General features: G+C 37.2%; 1 protein-coding gene across 1 annotated transcript in view; it reads right to left on the reverse strand.

Moving 5' to 3' along the window:
* mitfb (melanocyte inducing transcription factor b) overlaps positions 1–5,129 on the reverse strand; it is a 10,561-nt gene extending 5,432 nt beyond the window's left edge. Inside the window, exons 1-2 of the mRNA XM_016484558.1 lie at positions 4,990–5,129; positions 2,337–2,435 (exon numbers count right to left, since the gene is read on the reverse strand). Of these exons, the coding sequence (XP_016340044.1) occupies positions 2,337–2,435; positions 4,990–5,067 (177 nt within the window). The 5' untranslated portion in view covers positions 5,068–5,129. The remainder of the gene's footprint in view (positions 1–2,336; positions 2,436–4,989) is intronic.
* Between the last annotated feature and the right edge of the window lie 21,572 nt (positions 5,130–26,701).

Genomic DNA, 26,701 nt, shown 5'->3' on the forward strand with positions numbered 1-26,701 from the left:
TCATCTTGGCACCATGCAGTCCCGTGACAATGTCATTATATTAATTGTTTTTTGTCAGCAAAATTAAATAAATGCATATTTCCTTATATTAGCACTGTTTTTAGCAAGCAAGCAAACAATAAAATATAATAAAATAATTAATATTTATTTTCATTACTTGTTTTTTTGCATGCAAAATTAATCGCATATTTTATTATATTACTACTGTTTTTTGGTTTTTGCAAGCAAAATGAAATAAAACAAAACAATAAAAGACAATGAATATTTCATTATATTAACTGTTTTTAAGCAAAATTATATACTACCGTTTTTTGCAAAATAAAAATAAAAGATAAAAATAGAATATTATATAATACATTTTTATTATATAATAAAGGATATAATAAAATATTTCATTATATTAAATGTTTTGCAAGAAAAATGAATTATACTGTCACACTGTTTTTTTCTTTGTCTTTTTGCAAACAAATAAATAAGTAATACAAATAAATAATGTAATTATATAACTATATAGGGCTCTTAAAAGCATGAAATAGCGTGATATATTTTTCTATGGTAGTCATTAGCAGGGCCACCATTGAGGTCCCCGAGGTCCGGACCTCTGTATTTTTCCAATAACAGAAGTTGTAAAATAATTACCTCATATTAATTCTGCTTTGGTGCTGCAAGGATAAAAAGCCAAGATAACAGATCTTGTCATCTGAGATGCCTCAGCAGTAGGGGTGTGCGATATATATCGTCAGCGATAATATCGTAATTGTTTTTTTTAACGATGTGCGATTTGACATTATTGAGTATTTTGCAAAAACCAATCAAAACAGCCCTACAAAGTGCACGCATACATTACTTGAAGTCTAGACTAGTGCGTGTGCGCATTTAGAGTGCGTTCTTTCACTGCATGATTCAGTCTATTAAAATGCATTTAGAATGATCACAAATTCAAGACATGGGGGCAGAAAATGTATATATTTATACCACTTCATATAGTTAATCAATGTCACACAAAGAGTGCCGTTTTTCTCCAAAAATTCACCGGATGGTCGAAACGCTGCAATAAATACTTTTATGGAGCAGTTATACCAGTGTGCAGACATCACGTTTGTTATTTTTCTCCCAAAATTACCATGATTGCAAATCTGATATAGATTTTTTACAACAGCTCAATAAACGAAGTTATTTAAGAGACTTACGTTTTAAACACTATATTGCCTGTTTTTGCTCTATTTCGCCAACACAAATCATTCCAAACACAGCCACAGCACTGATCTGCATCTCTGAGTAACATGATGGTGTTTCGTTCCTTAATGAATCAACCGTTTAAATGATTCGGTTCAATCGCAACAACTCACTTATTAACAGTGATTTGCTGCCACCTACTGGCGGTTTTAATTTCACATTTCGACTTTTTCCGATTTTTTTCATGTTTTAAAAAATGTCAAATATCAGTATTCAACGTTTTATATTTAATATATCGAAACGTTATTTATGCATTTGTAATTGTAGGTTAAATGCATTCAAGTCTTGCATTAAACAGTGTGTAAATAATACAAAATGCTAAATGCTACTTCAGATGCAGCTTCTGTGTTGATTTAATTTGCTTGGCAACAGCCCAAATGTCTTATTATTCTAATTCACTGATTAAATGTAAGAATTTGACTCAAAAGATAATGGACACTTTTAGAAAAAATGGCTTTATAAAGGTAAAACTGCCCATAAAATGTAAAAAAGTCAGTTTAAACTTATTGGAAAAGATTAATTTCTATCAGTGTGAAAAAAAATAATATATATATATATATATATATATATATATTCATGTTTAATCATTTTAGACATGTGATTTTACTGAAGGCTACCAAGATAATTATAACTGAGTTTATTAAATTCATAAACATAAACAAACTATATCTTCTCTATTTCCAGTTTGTAGCGTGGATCATTCATTGCAACATTTAATCCGATTCTCATGTTTAAGAATCTGTTATCTTGAAAAATTATTTAAACTACTACTGCCCACTGACTTGGTTTTAAACCTATATTATTATCCAATTTATGAGCCTTAAAATGTCTTCAAATGCACACATGTAGGTCAGGAAAATCTAAATTTTCTCGGGGGAGCATGCCCCCCAACCCCCCTACTAATCTCCATGTTGGGACCTCGGTATTTATAAGAAACTGCGTACGGCCCTGGTCATTAGTCAATGGTTTAAAACTGTCCATGTGCTTCTGGTGACTTCAGCCAATCAGCACTATCACACAACATACATATACAGTATGCAAATATGCCTCCTTCCACATACTCATATTAGTAACAGAAGAAAGTATAACAGTGTATATACCGTGTTGGCCATCTGAAGTCCGGGGTCCAACGACAGTCCCATGATATCATCATTGTAACTGGATTCCAAACTAATGATGTCGTCAATGACATCGTCCATCTGAGAGAATCAAAAGCAACAGATATCACCAACTGTCAGAGCTCATCCACTCAGCTAGAGTACAACGCATAGTGAAGTCAATTAATCCTGGAATAATGCAAGAGTTCAAATCAACCCATAGCTATGCTGAAAATCACTGGTTAATCTGGCGCACATCCTAAAGAGCTGTGTATTTCCTCTCAGCGTGCCAATGCCAGACTCTGTCTAATCTATTAACACTTGTTTTAGCACATCTCTCTCTCTCTCTCTCACACAGTGAGCAGTGACGCAATCCACGCCAGCTGCTTCAGCGAGACGTTCACAGAGACGCAAACCGTGAGGCTGGAGTCGCTTTTACTGATTAGCAGGTAATGAGCTCTAAAATGACATCCTTATAATGTCTCTACCTATTTATACATCATTTACTGATGTCGCTGGATTTGTGCTGTGCTCTTGGCGAACCTGTCATGATCCTGTCGCCTCTGTCTAGTCTTGTTTATGGCGCTCATGTTTTGTTCTTGTCTTTGTGTTGAGCACATGCTTTCTGTTTTGTTCATTTGCCATGTACTCAGTATTACATCTTGGCTCATTTTTAGCTTCCTCATGTCCTCCCCTTCATATTCTCCTTGTGTGTTTTGTCCTGGCCTGGTTTGTCTTCTCAGTCCCGTCGGTCAGTCTTGCTGTAGTCTAGCTGGAATAAACACTACCAAAGGGCCTTTTGGTTTGGATGTGATCTATTATATGTTTATGCCCAGTTTTGTGGTAGATTTAGGTATTGTTGTTTTCAATAAACATCACAAAATCAAGCACTTTCAACACTTTCAGTGCTCTTTCAGCACTTGAGTTCAGTCTTAAATCCTGACATAACCTTATATAGAGCATGTCTGGGTCATTTTTTAATAACGAAAATATTTTGTAACATCTTTGCATTGTGACTCTTTTCATGACAGTTCAAGGATTCATAATTTTTTTTACAGTCCACTTATAAATGTCAGTAATGTTTTTGTACAAAAAAAAAATCCATTAGCATTCCATAAAAATATTTACCTTAAATATTTAGCAAAATATATATTTTGTTTATTTTCTCTTTTGGTTCGCTTACTATTAAATACGGTGATATTTCACTTTAATGGTTTCTAAAAAATAATGGCTCCATTAGTATAATTGCTGCAGATTTTCTACAATTTTTACAAAGTTATTTGATATTTATAAATTGTATTTACTAGTGCTGTCAAACGATTAATCGCGATTAATCACATCCAAAATAAAAGTCTTTGTTTACATAATATGTGTATGTGTACTGTGTATAATATTTATTAAAATACACACACATGCATGTATATATTTCAGAAAAATAAGTTGTTTATATTTTAAATATATTAAATATATGATATGAATATAAATATATACATGTAAATATTTTCGAAATATATACTGTATGTGTGTGTATTTATATATACATAATAAATATACACAGAACACACATATATTATGTAAACAAAAACTTTTAATTTGGATGCGATTAATCGTGATTAATCGTTTGACAGCACTAGTATTTATACTTTTTACTTTTATTACATAAAGAAATCCATTAAAATTATGTAAAAACATGATTTTTTATGTTAAATATTTTGCAAAATATATATTTTGTTTATTTTCTCATTTGGTTTGCTCGATTTGGTTCATTTGGTTCAATTTTCTTCAGAAATATCATGTTATATCCACTAAAAGTATAAATAATAGATTATAATCTCACACATATATTTTGTGCACTCAGTTTTTCAGTTTGCTTGAAATTGCATGCAAGTTACTTAACAGCTTTTACAATGTCTGCTTTATGAATTGATGATTCTTGAGTTCAAGTAAGTCATTTACATATATTGAATTTATTTAAAAAATAGGTATTACACCTGTTGTACAATATGTTTTTTTTTTTTTGTTTGTTTCTTTGTTTGTTTGATTGTTTTAGAAAAAAAAAAACAGATTTTGGATAAATGGATAAACTGGATAAATGTCCTCTTGATTTTTTCTATATTTGAACATTCTATATCCCCAATGACCTGCTGTCAAGGAGTATATTAGTTGTCCATCAACTATGCTGAAGGCATTGTTATGGTTTGTGATATTTTTATGACTTCGGTTCAAATAAACATTAAAATTTGAGGTTAACCCGATCAAGAAAACAACATTTGGTTGGCCAGACATGAAATTATGAGTCAAAATGATGAAACTGTCAAACTATGTTCTGATAAAATACATAAACTGAAACCAACAGTTGTTTTATTGAGAAACCATACTGTTTTTACACTTTCCTGATGTGTGCCCTAAATAGAATGACTCTAATATAGTAACAACATTAAAATAAAGTATAACCCTCAGTATACATGTGTAAAATCATGAATTAATATAAATACAATTTATAAATATCAGATATAAATAAATCTGATTAATAAATATCAGATATAAATATCAAATTGCTTTGTAAAAATTGGACAAAGTTATACAACAATTATACTAATGTAGCCATTATGTTTAGAAAGCGCTGAAGTGGAATATGACAGTGTTTTGTCATCACCTCTTTCTCGCAGTTGGAGTTGAGGGTCAGTAAGGCCATGGGACTGTTGGGGGCGCTGTTGCCCGGCCCCGGAGGCATTCCCCCGTGGTCAAGGGCCTGTCTGGGGCACGGCAAGCTCACGGCCTGCGAGCCCAGCTTTCCTCCCAGCCCATGTAACGCATTTAAAACTACAAAACTACATTCTAATTCATTTTGCGGTGCTATTATGTAAACTCCTACTTTTTTCTCTGAGGTCGTTACATTATATTTGTGAAATAAAACAAACACACTGAACCACACAGTTTCAAAAATAAAATGTTGGTACATTTTTGCACTTAAAAATGCATTAACATTTGTAAAAATAGACTTTATGTTCTTTAGATAAAATATTTTATGAAATAAAATGGTTATATTTTAAATAGTAAATGGTAAAATATTTAATGAAATAATTTTGGTTATTTTCTCTATTGGTGCTGTTATGTCAATTGTTTCTGTTTTGCTGTTTTGTTGTTTCCGTTGTGAAATAAAATAGACACTCTGAACCACACCAAATTAATTAATTAATTAATTTCTAGATCTAAAAATGACAGACAACCAGAAAAGGGTAAATGTCTAAAAATGTTCCAACTTTTCACCCTTAAAACCATGTAAACATAATAATTCACCATTTGTAAAAAACAAAAATATATATATATATATTTATTTGTAATAACGTATTTTATGATATTACTTAACAACAACAACAATAATAATAATAATAAAATTATTATTCACAATAAAAAAACTAAAAACAATAACCTGAATCATTTTATCCCACTTCCAAGAATTCTGTAATCACTGTTCCTTCGTCAAATCAGTAATAATTACTGTAATTTTCCAAAATAGCCTCCTATTCTATACATAGCTCAGTTATTCATCTCTTAAGAGTCCTCAAGTTCCTCCTCCACATGAGCCATGCAAACATAATGACCTTTACACTCAGAGGTCACGACTCAAACCACACTTAACAAGTGTGCAGGACAAACAGGACAAGCCCTAGAGTACAATGGTGTGAATGAATCCTCAACTATTTGATCAACTGAAGCGAGTATCTATTAAATTGACTTGACCAATAAAGAATGCAGCTGGTTGTGCCTAAAAAGGGGTGAATAACTGATTAGTTTTGCCTGTTGGACAATTAACACAAGACACAACACTACTTAACTTGTGCTGTTTTATGTCAAAATATGCCTTTATGGAGCAACTGTGACGTCAATGTGAGGTTGAAACAATGGAGTCTTTCTGCGGCTCATAGTGACTCCAGCAGCAAACGTCTCCCACCTCCGTCCTGTGAACAGAAGAGAGCCTCTGCCTGCCTCATTCAGATCTCAGCGCTGCAAACGTGAGAAAGACTGACGAAACACGCGCGTGATCTTTCACAGCTCAACTGTCACGTACATTTCCAGCTGTTCTCTGAGGAACGATAAAGTATGCATGACTAAACCGAATGTGCTCTGAAAACAGCGTCCAGTGTCTGTGCTAATATGAAGGAATTTCTGTTTGGATTTTTCACAGGTGTTTTACCTTCATTTTGAATATTTGTAATTGTGTGTTGTGTTGTTTTGTGTTTATGGGTGAAAGAAAATGTCTATAAACTTACCATACTGTAAAATATTACTCGTATCTTTTCCATTTTTCTACAGATTTTGTTCTTTCAGTGTGGGCACCACCGACTATCAATGTACCAAACACACACACACACACAAGACATTTTTCAAAATACTGTATCTTCTTTCATGTTCCACAGAAGAAAGAAAGTCATTCAGTTTGGATCGACATGAGGGTGAGTAGATGATGACAGAATCAGCATTTTTGAGTGAACTTTCCCTTTAAACACTTTAGTATAGGAACCAATTCTCACTATTAACTAGTTGCTTAATTGCATGTCTATTATTAACATTTTGGGTGTTTATTAGTGCTTATAAAGCACATATTCTGCATGACCATAGTCTACATCCCTAATCCTACCCAACACCTAAACTTAACAACTACCTTCCTAACTATTAATAAGCAGCAAATTAGGAGCTTACTGAGGCAAAAGTCATAGTCAATGGTTTGTTAATAGCGAGAATTGGACCTTAAAATCAAGTGTGATCTATTTTTCTTATGTTTCTAGTTCTAATGCATCCAGGGAGCAGAATATCTTATAGACTTAGAGGTTGACTTTTTAGACTTGGGACAGTAAGCGACCACCTAGCAACCAGCAAAAGCACTAGCAATCACATAGCAACACTGAGAACCAATGAAAACCAGAACAATATAGCATGCCGTTGAGCTTGTCATAACAAAAATCTAGTTGTTTAACTAGTTGCTTAAATTATAAGATTGTATGATCTCTAAGAAACAGAGAATTAGCAATAAATAAAGAACTATGACTTTTGCCTCAGTAAACTCCTAATTTGCTGCATATTAATAGTTAGTAAGGTAGTTGTTAAGTTTAGGTATTGGGCGAAAATTCTGTCATTAATTACTCACCCTCATGTCGTTCCAAACCTGTAAGACACAAATTAAGATATTTTTGATGGAATCTGAGAGCTTTCTGATCCTGCATAGACAGCAAGGATATTACCACGATCAACGCACAGAAACGTAGCAAGGCCTTTAAGTTTAGGTATGGGGTAGGGTTAAGAGATGTACAATATGGTCATGCAGAATAAGGCATTAATATGTGTTTTATAAGTACTAATAAACAGCTAATATGCTAGTAATATGCATGCTAGTTAATAGAGCTTTGGTCCTTAAAGTGTTACCACAATTAAAATATAGTAATTTATCAAGCAACATTTTATTGAAACTGTGAATTATAACATGTAATTTATTATAAAATGTAATAAATTATATTTTATAACATATTCACATAGATTACAGTTATAATAATATTTCATAATATTCTTTTTTTTTTCAAATAAATGTAGCATTGGTGTACATAAGAGACATCTTGGGGCAGACCTTCCATCTTTTCTCTTGAAATAAGAGGGGTTTATTCTCAACATGGCCTGAAGGGATGGACTAGAGTCAGAGGTTGAGGAAGTCAACGTTTCAACCATAAAGCTATAACAATTCTACCCTAAGGCAAGAATTGAGCAGAGCACATACAAAGCACTCTTTAAATCGATGTGCTGTGCTATATATGCATACTTCTGAATGGCATTCATAAACAATCATGAGACTTTATGAATGACTTGTTCAAATGGCCATTTACAGCTTTGGTTGAGCCAGTGCAACTCAACACATCCCTCCATTAATCACAGCTTACTGAATGCTCTGTGTAGTGCGGCTAATAAAGCCATCGGGGATAAATAAAGCTTTCTAGACTTAAAAAAGAGCAGCTTCTAGAAGTAGTACAGCATTGTGAAATCGATGACGTTAAGGATGATATTAGGAAGTCCGAGTTAATTAATGCGCTTTTGTTGTATTTTGGGGTACCTGATGCAACCACTGAAACTGCTAGGGAAGATATGAGGAAAGAATGTGAAGCTATTAGGAAGAGTAAGGATCAGGGCGGCCCAGTCACTGATACTTAAGGATGTCATTGATTTACCACCTTATACTGCGGAAGAAACCTCAGTTTTGATTGAGGGTGTTGGAGGACAGTATAGGTCGGTGCCTTTGCAGGGTGTTTTTGAAGTCTAGTTTGGTCACAGGAAATGTCATTATGGGAGTTATGTCTTCCTTGCCTGTTAAAGGAGTTGGTCTGTTGCTTGGTAATGACCTGGCTGGGGATCAGATTTTTAGTTCTCCCATTGTTAGTTCAGTCCCTTGTGAGGTCCCTACCCTGGTGGAGTTAGAAAAGGAATATCCTGAAGTATTCTCAGCTTGTGCTGTTACTCGCTCACGGTCTCAGCAGGTGGCTTTGGAGTCTGAGGGGAAACCAGAGATAGGACCGGAAGTGGCAGTAGACGGGGCCCCTCAGTCTGAAGAGAGCCCCGTAGACCTGGGTAATACCTTGTTCTCCCACTTATTTGGTGGGGTGAGTAGTAATAAGTTCAGTAAGGATGCTCTGGTTGAGGCTCAGAGGATTGATCCAGGGTTAGGTCCGTTGCGAGAAACTGCGGTTTCTTGGGCTGAGAGCAAGGATATAGCAGAAGGTGTATATTGGAGGGATGGGGTTTTGATGAGAAAATGGCAACCCCCTGATCGCCCTGCCACAGAAGAGTGGAGTTTGTTGGAGCAAATAGTGGTTCCACAAAGCTTCCGTGAAGATATTTTGCGGCTGGCCCATGAGACACCTATGGCAGGTCATATCGGTATTCAGAAAACCCATAGGAAGATTTTGCAGCACTTTTACTGGCCTAAACTGCATAAAGACGTGGTGGCATATTGTAGGTCATGTCATGCTTGTCAGCTGGTTGGAAAACCTAACCAGAAAATTCCAATTGCCCCTTTGTGTCCTTCTCAGGTGTGAGGAGCCTTTTTCTAGGGTTCTGATAGATTGTGTGGGTCATTTGCCCAAGACAAAGAAGGGACATGAGTACCTTTTCACTATTATGGATGTGACAACTTGCTTTCCTGAAGCGATCCCTTTGAGAAACATCAAGGCTCGAACTGTGTTGGATGCATTGTTGGGTTTCTTTTCTAGATTTGGTCTTCCCCGAGAGGTACAATCAGATCGAAGGTCTAATTTTGTATCTGGGGTGTTCCAAGAAGTTTTGCATGAGCTTGGCATTACTCAGATTGTTTCATCTGCATATCATCCTCAGTCCCAGGGGGCCATTTAGAGGTGCCATCAAACCATAAAGACAATGATTAAGACCTACTGTGCTCAGTTTCCGGGGAATTGGGATGCCGCAATGCCTTTCTTGTTGTTTGCTTTGCGGGATTCTGTAAATTATTCCACAGGGTTTACACCTTTCGATTTGGTGTTTGGGCATGAACAAACACGTGCGGGGTCCCTTAAAGGTTGCGAAAGAGATGTTCCTGAAGTCTAAAAATGAGACTACCTTGTTACAGTATATGACTGCTTTTCAAGAGCGTCTCTGGTCTGCTTGTAAGATCGCAAGGGAGTCATTGGGTTGGGCTCAGACCCGTATGAAGACCCAATATGATAAAAAGGCAGTAGAACGTACCTTTATGGTGGGAGATCAAGTGCTTGTGTTGACACCAATGCAGGGGGACAGACTCGGTAGTAAGTTTTGTGGACCTTATTCTGTGTTGAAAAAGGTTGGGAACCGAAATTATGTGATTAGTACCTCTGATCGTTGGCAGAAAACAAGGTTGTGCCATGTCAACCTTTTGAAGCCGTATCACGTACGGGGAAAGGTGGCTGTGTCCACAATTTCAGTTGGTCCCTCATTGTCTCCAGATACGTCCGTGGATGTTTCAATGAAGCCATCTAACATTCATCCCTTACAGGAAGAGGATGTAAAGGTGGAGCCCATTGGCGTTCGTCTTAGGAATTCTACCTATTTGCAGGATCTTTCCATGCGGCTTGAACATTTGTCTTCCGAGCAGCGGGCAGAGGTTGAGGGCTTGGTAAATGAGTTTCCAGAGTTGTTTAGTGATACCCCTGGCCTTACAACTTTAGCAGTGCATGATGTAGAAACGGGAGATGCAGCCCCTATAACACAACACCCCTATCGGCTGTCGCCTAATAAGTTGGGTTTAATGAAGCAATAAATTTCATATATGGAGAAAATCTGAGTTATTGAGCAAGGACAAAGTGAGTGGAGCTCCCCTGTTGTTCTCGTTCCGAAGCCCGATGGAACTCTTAGATTTTGTATCGATTATAGAAAAGTTAATTGGGTTACAAAAACTGATGCCTTTCCTATACCACGACTAGAGGATTGCATTGATCGAATTAGCAATGCCCAGGTTATTTCCAAATTAGATCTATTAAAAGGGTATTGGCAGGTGCCATTATCAGAACGGGCGAAAGAAGTCTCTGCCTTTGTGACACCTGACACCCTATACTTTTGTAAGGTTCTTCCTTTTGGAATGAAAAATGCACCTGCCACCTTTCAAAGACTAATGAATCCAGTCACTACTGGTCTCCCAAATGTGGTTATGTATATAGATGATGTTGTGGTATACAGCGCCTCATGGTCTGAGCATTTGCAGGATTTGCGAGGTCTGTTTCAAAGGCTTCATGAAGCTCAGATGGTTATTAATTTACCAAAGTGTGAGCTGGGAAAGGGCCAGGTTACTTATTTGGGGCATGAAGTAGGGCAAGGAAAGGTGATGCCTAGTCAAGCCAAAGTAAGAGCCATTCTGGTGCTCCCCAGTCCACGGACTCGTCGAGAGTTAATGCGGGTGCTTGGGATTTGTGGTTTCTATAGGCGGTTTGCGCCAAATTTCGCCAGAATAGCGGAACCTTTAAAGGGGGGGGTACAATGCTGTTTCATGCATTCAGAGTTGTTTACACTGTTAAAGAGTTGGATTCTCATGCTAAGCATGGACAAAGTTTCAAAAAACTATTTGGACATATGACAGAGTATTTCTGTGCCAAAAATCTTACTTCCGGGTTCATACAAGTTTCGGAGAGTTTTTTTTTTGATCGTGGCTCTTAATGACGTAAACGAGGGTGGAACTCCTTATATAGGCATTTCTCCCAGAAGAACGTGCCTGCGCACGCATCGACCAGAGCAAGATCGAGATCGCGCCCATCAACGCGCTTCATCCGGCGGCAGCGCTGCACGGGACTTGCTCGGGAAGAATGTCTCCAATCCAAAGAAGTGTGTTTTTGGTTGTAAGGGGAAAGATAACTTTGTTCAGCTTCCTAAAGAACCCAGCGTTATGTAAACAGTGGATACAGTTTGTTTTTCTGGAGTAGCAAAGGAGTTTCACAAGTGTGTTTGTTGACGAACTTTTTATAAACAAGGCCCAGTTCGACGCTGGATTTGCACACCGTTTGATACTGAAAGATGGAGCAGTCCCAGCTATAAAAGATCCCGGTCATGATTCAGAACTGCAGATTGTAAGTGAAACGGCATCAGATGTCTGTGTTTTGTTGGCAACCGGCACTCACGCCCACGACGCGCCTCCAGGAGCTCGGCTTTTTCTGGAAAGAATCGTAAAGCTGTATCTTTCTTTTATAAATATGATAAAACTAAAGCCTTTTTGGAGATATGAAGGATGCAGTACTACTCTATAGGTACTCAAGATTAACATGAGATTGGGTGAAACTGTGTGTGTTATGCCCCCTTTAACAAGATTGTTGAAGAAGGGGGTACGATTTGTGTGGTCTGATGACTGTACCAAGGCGTGTGACCAGATTAAGGCTGTGCTGGCATGTCCACCTGTTCTCGTTGTTCCAGATTTTGAAAAACCATTTAAGATGGCTGTTGATGCCTGTGAAGTGGGAGTGGGAGCAGTTTTGCTACAATCCGATGAGTCTGGCATTGATAGACCTGTTGCATATTTTTTCAGGAAGCTGAATAAACATCAGAGAGCGTATTCCACCATTGAGAAAGAAGCTTTGGCTCTGGTTTTGGCTGTTCGCCACTTTGAAGTTTATGTATCTAGTGCCCTGTGAGATTTGGTGGTATATACCGATCACACCCCCTTGATTTTTCTTGCTACGTTTCAGACATAAAATTAGCGTGTTTCGTTGGAGTCTCTTTTTGCAGCCATACAGCTTAGTTATACAGCATGTGGCTGGTAAAGATAATGTCCTGGCAGATACCTTATCTAGGATGCCTGTACATTTTTAAAGATTCAAGGGATTAGGATGATAGGGATCTAATTCCCTGGTATGCAGTATTGAGATTGAATGTCTTAGGACATGAGGCCTGACGATGATTACAATTTGTTTATGTAAAATTTTTATGAAAAAAAAGAAAAAAAAAGGTTGTTTTTTTTTTTTTGAGGGGGGGAGGAATGTTAGGTATTTAAGCAGGGATAGTAGGAGTCTCTTTTTGCAGCCATACAGCTTAGTTATACAGCATGTGGCTGGTAAAGATAATGTCCTGGCAGATACCTTATCTAGGATGCCTGTACATTTTTAAAGATTCAAGGGATTAGGATGATAGGGATCTAATTCCCTGGTATGCAGTATTGAGATTGAATGTTTTAGGACATGAGGCCTGACGATGATTACAATTTGTTTATGTAAAGTTTTAATGACATTTTTTTGGGGGGGGGGGAATGTTAGGTATTTAAGCAGGGATAGTAGTACTGACTAACACGAAACGTAAGAGCCCAGATGATGTCACTCACCTGTGAATAATGAGGCTGCCGCGTGTGTAAGAGGCGGGGTCTTAGACTCAAAAAGAAAAACGCTGCCTGTGTGTTGACACGTGGATTAAAGCGCTCGCCTCAAATCGTGTACACTCTTTGTGTAAGCCAATGACCTCTTTTTGTTTTGGGACTATGATTATCACTGTGTTTTAACATAAAAGGAAAAAAAGAGGGGGAAAAAATGAATGAAAACCGTATCCACGCTGGGGCTGGACTGAGAACGCGGGACATCTATGCTGCACGTCGCCGGGCCAGAATGAGGTTGGGGAAAAATGCAGTTGAGTGACCTCTCTCTGGGTAGCTGTTAGCTGACACACACACACACACACACCCTTGCACCCGTGCATCTTGGTTAGGACTGCCTCCCACGTTATTTCGCATCATGTAGGGTAAGTTGTTTGGTGTTACGACCGATAACTTCCAAAATAAAACCCCTGGATGGCTGTAGTAGAGATATATTTTGGTTTGTCATATCAGAGGTGTCGTAACAGCAGGCTCAGGCTCTCCGTCTGCGGTGGGCTCAGGTGATTGCTCCGTGCAGCGGGATGATGGCTGGCCTTTGGGTTTGGAGTGGGGCTGGTGAAGTCCTCCTCGGCGGGGCAGACATTGAATAAAGATCCGTTATTCACCAGCACCCACTCCAAAAAACGCGGCGAAATCCTCTTTTGGACCGTTCGCTGGCAGGCGTGCCTTACACCGCTCGCTCAGGTTGGTGTAGTAAAAGACGCAAATCGAGCGGTCAAGGAAGTGAGTAAGGCACGCCAGATCTAAAAAGTTCCTGGTGTGGTCCTCCAGCGAATGGTCCTTCTGCTCCAGGCAAAGGAGTTGGACTGCTGGCAGATCCATTCCGGGAGAGGGGAGAGAAATTAAATAAAAAATAAAAAAAATTTTAAGAAAACGGCGCATAACTATACTCAATATGAGGGTCGGTTACTCTGTCATGTAGCTGTGCTCTAAGGAGGCGCACGACGCAGGAGTATTCCAATAACAGTCTTTCATTATAATCCACAAAGCAAACACAAGGAATCGAGGAGCTGGGGTAGCACAACGCGTAGACCAAAATAATAACTGACCAGTACAGAACAGAAATGGGGAGAATTTATACAAACGCAAGAGAGAGACCAATGACATACTAGAATGAACACAGGTGAACAGAATGAACTAATCAGGGCAACCAAGGAAAACTAGGTCACAGGGAGCGAAGCAAAACACAATTGAAACACAGAACAAGCAGACATGTTACAGAAAAAGACAAAACTAAATATTATTGTATGTATATAGATTACATAGTATATATATATATGTATTTCCTCTTTGCGCAAACTATATTAAAGTCAATCGCATTGGATTATGTGCATACTGAAGACCCAAATCTAAAGTTCAATAACAAACCGTTTCCTGTGGCTGAAAGTTTCTCAAACATGTTTTTGTTAAAGGACACACTCAAGCAATTGAGAGGGCAAAAGGCAAATAACAAAGCTTGGCCTTCTTCGCCTCGTCTTTGCTTGTCTTGTGTGCTGGTCTTTGCCGCCGGCTAGATACTGTCACAAGAACATCCTCCTCAATGCTGAGACTGCATTGAGACACACTGTCTGGGGTTTAGAAGATGCACTAGTGCAGCAATGAACTATCATGTCGCATGCGTATAAAATGTTTTTGCTTAACATGGACAAGACTCTCATTGATTCGCTTGTGTGCTCTAGGGTTTCTTACTAGTGCTCGATGGATATGGGTGCCAATAGATGATAAAACACAAAATCACACTTTATATACTAGCAGTCAAATGTTTGGAATAATTAAGTTCTTTAAATGTTTTTGAAAGAAGTCTCTTATGCTCACCGAGGCTGTATTTACTTGATCAAAAATATTCTTAGAATTAAAAATTTAAACTATTTTCTATTTGAATGTAACTTTAAAATGTAATTTATTCCTGTGATGCATCAAAATTTATGAGTTTCATTACTCCAGTCTTCAGTGTCACACGATCCTTCAGAAATCATTCTAAAATTCTGATTTGCTGCTCAAGAAACCTTTCTGATTATTATCAATGTTGAAAACAGTTGTGCTGCTTTATATTTTTGTGGAAACTGCATGATACGCTGATTGGTTCAAAAGTTAGATTTTTTTAAAAACAAAAAGATTAAGATTACTACACTTTTATTTTAAAAATGACTGATCAAAAGTGACAGTCAAGACATGTATAATGTAATATAATTTCCATTTTAAACAAATGCTGTTCTTTTGAACTTTATATTCATCATAGAGTCCTGAAAAAAAAGTATCACAGTTTCCACAAAAATATTAAGCACCAAAACACTGATAATAAGAAGAATCATATAACTGAGCATCAATAATAATTTTGATATTAAATTGTAAATAATAATAAATTATGCAAAAATGTACCAATAAATTGTAATTAAAAATTACAATTGAGAACCAAATTAGCATATTATAATGATTTCTGAAGGATCATGTGAAATAAATAAATAAATAAATAAATCCAGCTAGCAAGCAAGCAAAGCAAGCAAAAACATTTTTAAAAATGATACTGAACCCAAACTTTCAGAATTTACTACAAACATACGGAAAAGAAAAATGAACATATCTATGGATAAAAACACAGATTCAGTTTTCTGAAATGGTTTAAATGAATTTAAAAAATAGTTCAATTTCAACTGTGTTTTTAGTTTTGGATAGTCAGACTCTGTGTCATCTGCAAAAAAACAAAAACAAGGAGCACATGGACACACTTGACACACTATTTTCCTATTTAATACTGTAAAGCTGCTTTGACACAATCTGCATTGTTAAAAGCGCTATACAAATAAAGGTGACTTGACTTGACTTCTGAAATAAAAAATGACACCCTACACTCAGAAAAAAAAGGTATAAAAGCTGTCAATTTTTTATTTTTTTTAGCAGAATGTCCAGGCTGCTGTTATTCATACACTACAAATACATGGAGACTGATGCTGTTGGGCTTCAAAAATTGCAATAATTACCACTAAAGTACCATAAAAAGTATCCACACTGACTTGTGTGCTGTAATGTTCTCTAAGTTTTCTAAAGACTTACAAAAGTGTTGTGTGAAGAGAAAAAATAAAGTCACTATTCAATGAAAATCTTACTCTCTGCCACAGCATTACACTTTTCCTCAAGAGTAACTACAAAGCACTACTGATGATGATGATATTATTAGAAGCAGATTTCCGCAGATCCCACTTTTCCAGCTTATTTTCCCTCTTCCCAGCGTTAAATATGCTCTGGAATGAAACGAGCGCACCTAATTACAGGCATTCTTTGCTGAATTAGCGTTCGGTGTGTGCTAAGACTATTCTTGCCTTTGTCTCGCTCCCAAACCTGATCCTGTACTTATTTCTGAAAAGATCAAAGGTCACTTGGCTAATTAGGGGCCAATCAGTCTTTAGACAAACTCATCTGAGCTTAATGTTTCACATTTCAAGTCCAGCGGCTCTGCCTGGTACACCTAAGCTAATTTCGCATCGCTTTGGGAAGGGGGCGACTAAGCTAGTCAGAGACAGCCAGTCTCAAAGCTTTCTTTTTCTGCTTTTTTTTTATCGTTTGCTGTTTTATTCTCATAAAAAGAGAGGAAAAGCTTTCATCTCCTCTTGTATAACAGGAACTTGAAAACTTAAAATCTGTCATTTATACTGCCCTACAAAGGCAAAAGACCTTAACTCGCTAGAGTGTGAAACTGAGAAAAATGACTTTAAAGTTTTTTACTTGTCCAGCCAAATTGATTATAGATAGGACACTGGAAATTTAACAATTAGATGTTTTAGTAATGAAAATTATCTACATTAAAAAATTGTGCGCTCAAACTTGATTTTTACCCCCATTTTGAACTTAATGTACTCTGCCTTTGCATTGTCTGCAAAACGTGAGAAGTCACACCAAGGCAAAAGGCAGTAACTTCCACATTATCAATATTTGGTTGCTGATCACCATTTACAAAATCATTATAGTAAAATCTAGTGATCATGGGCTATCTCGTATAGGCTATTGCATATAGTAATGTGACTGTATTAATTTTTTATTTATTTTTTTACCGTAACAAGCAGACTAAAAGTTAAACATGTGAGTGGATACCGTGGATACCAATTTATTTGCTATGCTCATTAACATAAAAGAATGCTAGACATAGCATAATTGCTTTTATATTGACTTGTAATAAATAGCCTAAACTAAAAGAACGACTTGTGGATTGATGTGAACGCCAGCAAGCAGGAATAATGCTCAGAATGCTTGTGGATTAAATATCTCCGATGACGTTCATCGCCATGGATTGATTTTATCGGGTTACAAGAAAAGGTAGGATATGGATTTAATTGCGAACTGTTAGTAGGCTACTGATTTTATGATTGATCATGCTAGCTACGGCATTCGAGTCCACATGCGTCCAACTAAGTGACAGCCTGGTTAATTATCTGCATTACAAAAAGAAATAAAATCTTTAAAGGTTATTCACGATTACGTATTGCTGCCAAGGTATCTAGTCTTTACAGTGCTTTGTTATATGGAGCTGTTTGGTAGAGCGCGATCTATCTAATTCATTTGTCTACACTGTAATTTAAACGTGGCAGACTTTAATGGACAGTAAAAAAAAGGCAGAACACCGTATAACTTCAAACCGGCACCGTAACTTCATTTTCACGCACGGCTAAACAAAGGCAGGATGCCGTAACTCAATTTGAGCGTTCCAAACAAAGTGAAAGAGCCGTAACTGGTGTTATACGGTGTTCTACCTTGGTTTCTCCGGGACTTTTCGAAGTTACGGTTGAGACGACACATTATTTTCTTGGAAAAACAACGAAATTGACTCAAGATACTTATACACATGATAAATGATGTCTTGAATGTCCCAAAAATATCAACAACTCATTTTCGACAAAAATCGAAGTTACGGTCTTTTGCCTTTGCACGGCAGTATAGATTTCAGTGGGAAACCATTTAAAAGGCAGAAATGTATCAACGATCTTGTATCAAATGTATCATCTTAGTTTAAAGTGGTTTCAAGTATTTTATTTACAATCAGTTGCACTTTCTCTATTTTTTCTAATATTTTTACTATACATTTCTAAAGTTTCTACTCACTCTTTCTATACTTTTCTAAATACTTTTACTATATTTTTAACTTTCTACTCATTTTCTACTCTTTTCTAAATATTTTTACTATATTTCTAAGTTTCTTCTCATTTTTTTCTACACATTTCTAGATACTTTTACTATACTTCTAAGTTTCTACTCATTTTTCTACACATTTCTAAATATTTTTTACTATACATCTAAGTTTATTTTAGTTTTTTTCTACACTTTTCTAAATACTTTTACTATATTTCTAAGTTTCTTCTCATTTTTTTCTACACTTTTCTAAATATTTTTACTATATTTCTAAGTTTCTACTCTTTTTTTCGACACTTTTCTAAATACTTTTACTATATTTCTAAGTTTCATCTTGTTTTTTCTACAATTTTCTAAATATTTTTTACTATATTTCTAAGCTTCTTCTCATTTTTTCTACACTTTTCTAAATATTTTTTACTATATATCTAAGTTTCTACTCATTTTTCTAAATTTTATAAATACTTTTACTATATTTCTAAGTTTCTGTTTACTATTTCTTGTTCTCATTATCTAAACCTTTATATTTATTTTTATCTATATTTAAGTATTTGATGTCCATCTTTTATTGAATGTCTGTGAATTTCTTGGCCTAAACCTATCATGACTTGATTCCAATATATATTTCTGTTGTTGAACTAAATTAAAATGTAATATGGATAAAAATATAAACTACAGTTTTCAGGATTAGGGCCAAAAATCCAAACTAAACTGTTAAAGGAATTCAATCCCTTTAATCTCTTAAACTGTCTCCTCTACTCATTTATGAATGAGCAAAAATCAAAAGGAAACCATTTTTCAGAGACTTTTGGCTACAAAGTTACAAACTATGATATTATGCCTTCACATACTTTAATAGGTACAGTGAATAACTCAAATACGCATTATACTCTATTTCTTTATGGTCTGTACTGTATATATTGTTGCTAAAACCAAAACGCTGTGGTAAAACATTGTTTGTGGCAAGATGAAAGCATGTGTTTGGACTGAAGGCAGTGTGTTTTAATCGTTGACAGCCATTCGATGGGTTGAATGACCAGCACATCATCAGCTTAGCATAAGTAACGACTGACTGAACATAAATACTACGTTAAGGTTACGGAGTACATGCCATGCACTTTTTATCCTTTGATATAACCCACACAAAATCAGACGCTAATGTATCAGTTGTTTTCAAACACGACTAAGGTGATTCAGCGAGGTTTCAACAGCATATTTTCTCTCTGTAAGCCATTTATTTAAAACATTTCCCCTTTTATTAAACATTTATATTCCATCTTGTTGCTCAGTTAATGTACACTGGAATTTAGAAATTAGTGTTTACAAAAAAAATCATGAATTACGCTAGACCTACAGCATAAAATAGCAAAAGTACCATGCACTTTTTTATCAATTTCATTAATGATACAGTATTTGGATTGGAAAGCTACAGTAGCATGCTGGGTGGTCTTAATTTGTGTGATCAGCTTCTGTTGACAGGGGAGCGTCACACATAAATATAGTGCATTTCACATGTCGAACAAAAACTGTTGTGTGAGAATGAAAAAATGGGAGCAGTAATTGATTCATAAATATCCCTAAGGTGTTTCAACACAATATGAACAAAATAGAAACTGCAAAGAACAAGTTAATTAACATCACACCTGAGTATAGAGCCATGTTTTCCTATAAGAAAATGTATGACTTTTCATTTCTACTCGTAAAAAAGTGTCTTATTTAAGAATTAAATTTAAAATTAGGTTAATTTATAAAATACACCTAAGAAAAAAAATTAATAGTTAAAAAAGGAAGCTTTGAAGTGGCAATATATATATATATATATATATATATATATATATATATATGACAGAAGATAGTTATATAAGTTCACAGAACTGACTCAGTAGACTGATAATTTAAGTAGACTGATAATATTAGAAATTAATTTAAAATTAGGCTTTATTTAGAAAAAACCTAATGGTTAAAGTAAAGCTTTAAAGTAGCAAAATTCATAACAATTAAACTGATGATATTAGAAATTAATCTAAAATTAGGATTTTAGCTTATAAAATACACTTAAAGAAAAAAAAACATAATCGTTAAAAAAACTGAACTGAAGTGGAAGAATATACAATAATTAAACAGAATTTACTTATAAAATACACCTCAGAAAAAAAACATAACAGTTAAAAAAACTGAACTGACGTGGAAGAATATACAATAATTAAATGGAAAATATTACAGCAAACAGAAAAATCATAAAAGAAACGATAACAATGACTTGAATAGGACTGTAAGAAAGAATAAGTTTGTCCATGAACTTGGTGTCTGAACTTAAAATATAACCAGAGCATGTTAGTTAGCTGAGACCTAAAAAGACCAAACACAAACTAGACAAATACTAAAAATATCTTAGACTTAGTCATGCAATATCACTATTATCTATTATTTGAACAATCAATACAGCTGAATATTCTAGCACCAGAATAAAACAACAATCAATGCACATGACTGTTTCCCAGATACAGCTGATAGCAAGGCACTTACTTTTCCCGATAAATGACCAAATTTAACATAACGGCTCTTACCGAGTGACATTAGCAGCACGAGTCCTTTGGGATGCGGCAGATTTAGTTGTAATTATCGCAGTCTGTGCACAATAGCACAGAAATCAGTAACAGTCTATAGTTCCGCAGACTAACAAGGAATCAAAGCTATGAAAACATTTTGAATGTAGCTGAGCAAATAGGATTAAAGATGGCTAATTCCAAGAGGCTGGAGCACAGCATGCTTTAAAGAGGAATTCTCTGGGGAAAGATAATCCCCATATGCGTTTTAACACACTTCACTGTCCCCTGCCCACCCCGCTCCCTCCCTCCCTCACGGACAGTATCATAATCAGACACGCTTCAGCTGATAAAGACTCAAGTACAAGTTGAATTGAGCAGTCAGCACCGAAGAACAAATGCATTATATGCTAATGCCGGCATAGCCAAAGCATGGAAAGTTGTGGAGAATGTCAGCGTAGAAAACATGGTCAACTGAGGCTTTGCTGTGAAATCTTCAGTTCTTCGATTTTACACGCTGTTACAAACCAATGTGTGTCAGAATTCATAACAAAATGCAAGTATGTGTTGCATTCTCGGTGTCTCCACAAGGGGCGCAATAGCAAGCATTAGCGTAAACTGTCTTTCTAAGTGCGGTTTTCTATTTCTGGTCAAATACTATCTTAGCGAAGCAACAGTTGCAAGACGAGTTAAGCGTGGCCAAACTAGACTCTATATATATATATATATATATATATAAACATAATGCAACATATAATACATCCAAAATGTTATGTAAACATGTAGTCTACTTCACTTTACTGCAACACTGCAATCCAGCAGATTCGTTTATGTTCCTTTAATTCAGCTGAGAAGCCACTTTTATTCGTCTTCTAATGGTCACACGTCTTCAATGATACGAATTCACAAAGCAAGTTCACCAAACGTGAACTTCGGAATATTTGCATGTTTTTCTTGTCTTCTGCATTCGCATCATGCGTATCAATGGAAGTCAATGGAACTAATAAGTGTAGTATGAGCGGACCTTTAAACAGGACAGCGCACCTATCCAACCATTCACCAGTTTCTATTGCGAATTTGCCATAATTCCACGCTTTTAGTACCATTATATTTGTCCATTTATTCAAGTGTAACAGTAGTATTATTTAAAAAAAAACATTTTGAGCAGCAACCATGCAGTTATTATTTTGTGATGCTGGATAAGATTCCGTTCAATTTTATTTCGATTTATAAGATCTTGATTTTATTCACATTTAATTTAATTTGCCCAATTTTGTGATGCTGGATGAGATTAAGATTTAGTCAATATCTTGATTCACATTTAATTTGATTACGAAACATTTGGGAATATTTCAATTATAATTGTGCTATACATGCTGTATGTCACACACACACACTGGGAGCGCAGGAACGAGCAAGGAGACGAGGAATAAACTAAATCAAAAAGGTTTTAATGAAGGCACGCTGGGGATCACAGGACGGGAGACATCAGGGAAACCAAAATGACACTTAACAGCAGACAGAGAACTAGGAACTGAGAACACTTTAAATACACAGACACCAATGGGACACACCTGGGAGCAAATTAACTAATTAATCAAAACACAGCTGGAGACGAATACACACAATGAGGACAGGAACAGGAAGGACCAAATAAGGGCAAGGAAGGCACATGAGGAGCAAAACACACACAAAACACGGACCAGAATCTGATATAACGTCCTGCGCCGTACAACATCCAATGGGGAGGGTGGGCCGTCTGGTAACCCTACTCCTAGAGGCCTCCAGGGTGGCGCCCGTTCCGGGATTCATGGCAGATCTGGCAGTTCGGGGCGCCGTGGCAGATCTGGCAGTTCGGGGCGCCATGGCAGATCAGGGGACTCAGGAGGCCATGGCAAAGCAGCCTCCGAGGCTGCGGCCCCAGCACCCGCTCCGGCCTCTACGGCTGGAGCCCTACTGCCCCCCCCCCAAAAAAAAATACTTGGGGAAGATTTCGGGCTCCGAGGCCCTCCGTGGACCATAACCGGGGACTGGAGCCCTCCCTGGGTCTAACTGGGGATCTGGAGCCCTCCATGGGCTTAACTGAGGATTTGGAGCCCTCCCTGGGCTTAACTGGGGATCTGGAGCCCTCCCTGGGCTATACTCGGGAACAGGAGCCCTCTGTGGGTTATACTCGGGAATAGAAGCCCTCCATGGGCTATACTCTGGAATGGCACTTCTGGCCGGAACTGGGGAACTGGATCCACTGGAACTAGGAATGGCACTCCTGGCCGAAACTGGGGAACTGGATCCACTGGAACTGGGAAAGGCACTCCTGGCCGAAATTGGGGAACTGGATCCCTTGGAACTGGGAACGGCACTCCTGGCCGAAACTGGGGAACTGGATCCCCTGAAACTGGGAACGGCACTCCTGGCCGTGACTATGGAACTGGATCCACTGAAACTGGGAACGGCACTCCTGGCCGAAACTGGGGAACTGGATCCCTTGGAACTGGGAACGGCACTCCTAGCCATGACTAAGGAACGGGATCCTCTGGAACTAGGAACGGCACTCCTGGCCGTGACTAAGGAACTGGATCCTCTAGAACTAGGAACGGCACTCCTGGCCGTGAGCCGACACTGGAGCAAGCTCTGGGGCTGGAGGGAACGGCACTCCAGGCCATGACTAAGGAATGGGATCCACTGGAACTGGGAACGGCACTCCTGGCCTAAACTGGGGAACTGGATCCCCTGGAACTGGGAACGGCACTCCTGGCCGAAACTGGGGAACTGGATCCCTTGGAACTGGGAACGGCACTCCTAGCCATGACTAAGGAACGGGATCCTCTGGAACTAGGAACGGCACTCCTGGCCGTGACTAAGGAACTGGATCCTCTAGAACTAGGAACGGCACTCCTGGCCGTGAGCCGACACTGGAGCAAGCTCTGGGGCTGGAGCCGACACTGGAGCGAGCTCCAGGGCTGGCAGGCTTGACTGAGGAACCGGCGGCGGGCTTGAGAATGCCACGGCCGGCGGGTTTGACATCGGAGCGGCCAGCGAACTTGAATTCTGAGCTGCCGGCGGGCACAAAGAAAACAAAAGACTATTTAAAACGAAAACAAAACACGGGAAAAGGAGCGCCGCTTACTGTTAACGGTCTGCTGTTCTGTCACACACACACACTGGGAGCGCAGGAACCAGCGAGGAGACGAGGAATAAAGTAAATCAAAAAGGTTTTAATGAAGGCACGCTGGGGAGCAAAACACACACAAAACACGGACCAGAGTCTGACACTGTATTTTTTTGATTCACAAAAAAAAAAATCACATTTCAGTTATAAAGTTGGGCAATTTTGCTTGAATATGAAAGAAAATATTTTCTGTAATGGTGCACAATATAGGGCCGTGTTATAGATGCAGTCAAATTTTTTTGAGCTTTTCATTTCAAAAATGCCTCATAAGAGTAATTTATTTTGGAAATTGGGAAGCACTGGCCATGCTGTAAGTTTTTGATTCATTAAAAAGAACTGGCTCAAATGAGTCATTTGTTCATGAATGAGTCACTTGTTCATGCATAGGACAACACCGGTCACACTGTATGTTTGTTTTTGCATGCAGCCTGTGAGGACAACTCAACAGAAAGATATTTTTACTGTATAAAATGATTGTAATTTTAATGGTAAAAGACTATAAAAATGCTCTGATAAAAACCTTCTATAGGTTGGTACTACCCTTAGCTTGTGGAAAAGACAAATGTGTGAATATTTTAGTATTTTGGTGTTCTGCAGAACCTAATGAACATCCTGAAAATCATGCTGCTTATTTTTTTACCATAAATTTCAGATTGTTTTTACAGTGTGTTATTTTGCTGTACACTAACTTTTCATTGCATCACACTCAATGCAGACTTTAAATTCACTTTAAAACTTTGTAAGTTGCAATTTGAGACATTCATGCTAATATGCTTAGAAAGTGAAGCAACTACAACATAAAGGCAACATGCAGTAAATTGGAAAAGTGCTGTCATTAAATCCTAAGAGGCCGTTTCTGGCCTGCGTTACCTTCAGCACTTCCATGGGCACCTGGGTGGCGCTGGGCAGGCCGGCGGGGACGCTGACGTTGATGGCGGGGCTCTGGGTGACGGAGGGCTGTGCGTACGCTGAGCTCTGCCGTCTCTGCTGCTCTCGTCGCTCCTGCTCTTGGAGCTGCTCGCGCATCAGCTGCTGGCGGAGCAGGATACGAGAGGTCACGGCCGACGAACCCAGCGGGGGCTTAGAGAAGCCATGCTGCTGCTCAGATGGATTACTGCAGTCAGACAGACCGACAGACAGAGACACAGAGAAAGAGAGAGAGTTTACTCAGGGAAGAAAGTGGGGCTCTGTAGAGGGACAGTGTTTGGTACACTAGGTGCTGGATAATTGAATTATTTTGAGATCCTGGTAGTGATTCATTAGGAAGCATAATGAGCTTGACCACAGGGATAGAGTTGGATTGGAAACATGGAAGCTACTTGGACAAACTGACAGCAACGCTAAGCTAAGACAAGTATCACTACTGTACGGTAAGGAATTTTAACAAACCCCTAAGTATTAAACTTCAGTGCATAACTTATCCCACAAATGTTTGTTCTACGGACATGAGTGATATGAAAATTGTGCAGCTTGTTGAGGACAGCTGTTACTCTTATAAGTGATTAAAAGTTTTAGCTATTAGATGATATTATAAGTGAAGAAAATCCCTCAGACTTACACTAAAAAAGGGCTAGTAAGCAATCGCCTAGCAAACCCTTTACGACACAATCTTAGCAACCATACAATAAAAACAGGTCACCCACAATCACATAGCACATAGTTCTACCCTAGTGAAAAAACACTTTAGCATACTTTTAAAAAGAGTACTTATTATGAAAATAACACATAAGTGCAAATGAATGTAATGTTTTCGGACACTAATTGCATGTTAAATGCAATTATATGAAAATGTATTATAGTGTGTGAATTCATATTAAATGCAATTATTTGCACTTAAGTGTCTTTATATGAAATGTCGTAATTACATTTATTGTACTTTTAAGGTACTGCTGAATGAACTGACAAGCATTCATTGTAAACTAAAATATACTTTAATGTCATTTCTACTCATTTGTCATGTATTTAAATATATTTTATTGCACATTTGTAATGAAGTTGCACTTTAGTACACGCCTTTATATATAATGCAAGTAGTTTCAATGTATTAATTATGCCTTGTAATGCACCTTATAATGTATTGTACAGTCTCATAAATAATTGTAACCACAGTTAATACATTATAACACTTATCAATTCATTGTTACACTGTGCATTTTAAATTTGGTTGCAATTATTTACAACAAGATATAATGTATTACAAAGCACATTATGAACAGTTATAATGCATTATACCCTTCAGTAACCCTTTGTAACGCATTATACATAAAGGCTTTAAGTAAAGTGTTACTAAATATATTAACTGTAAGTGTAATATTGAATAACACTACAATTAAAATTACAATCCCATACTTTACATGTGTATGTTAGTCAACACATCAAAATAGGTGTACTTCTTTAAAACACGACAAAAGATTGTTAAAACATAATGGGTTAAAAGGTACTTTACAGTAAAACTTTTAATTTGAATTTATTACAAAGTGCACTTTTTAAAAGTGCACTAAAGTGTGTTACGAAAAGGTCATGAAAGTGAACTTTCTTTAAGTACACTTAAGTGGCCTTTTAATTAATCATTTGCAAGTACAATATTTTCAAAAATGTACTTCTAAGATTTGAAATTCACTACAAGTGCACGCATTCAATAAAATTAAGCACACTTATTTTT

Source organism: Sinocyclocheilus anshuiensis, unplaced genomic scaffold (genome assembly GCF_001515605.1).
Source record: "Sinocyclocheilus anshuiensis isolate Anshui unplaced genomic scaffold, SAMN03320099.WGS_v1.1 scaffold1857, whole genome shotgun sequence".
NCBI lineage: Eukaryota > Metazoa > Chordata > Actinopteri > Cypriniformes > Cyprinidae > Sinocyclocheilus > Sinocyclocheilus anshuiensis.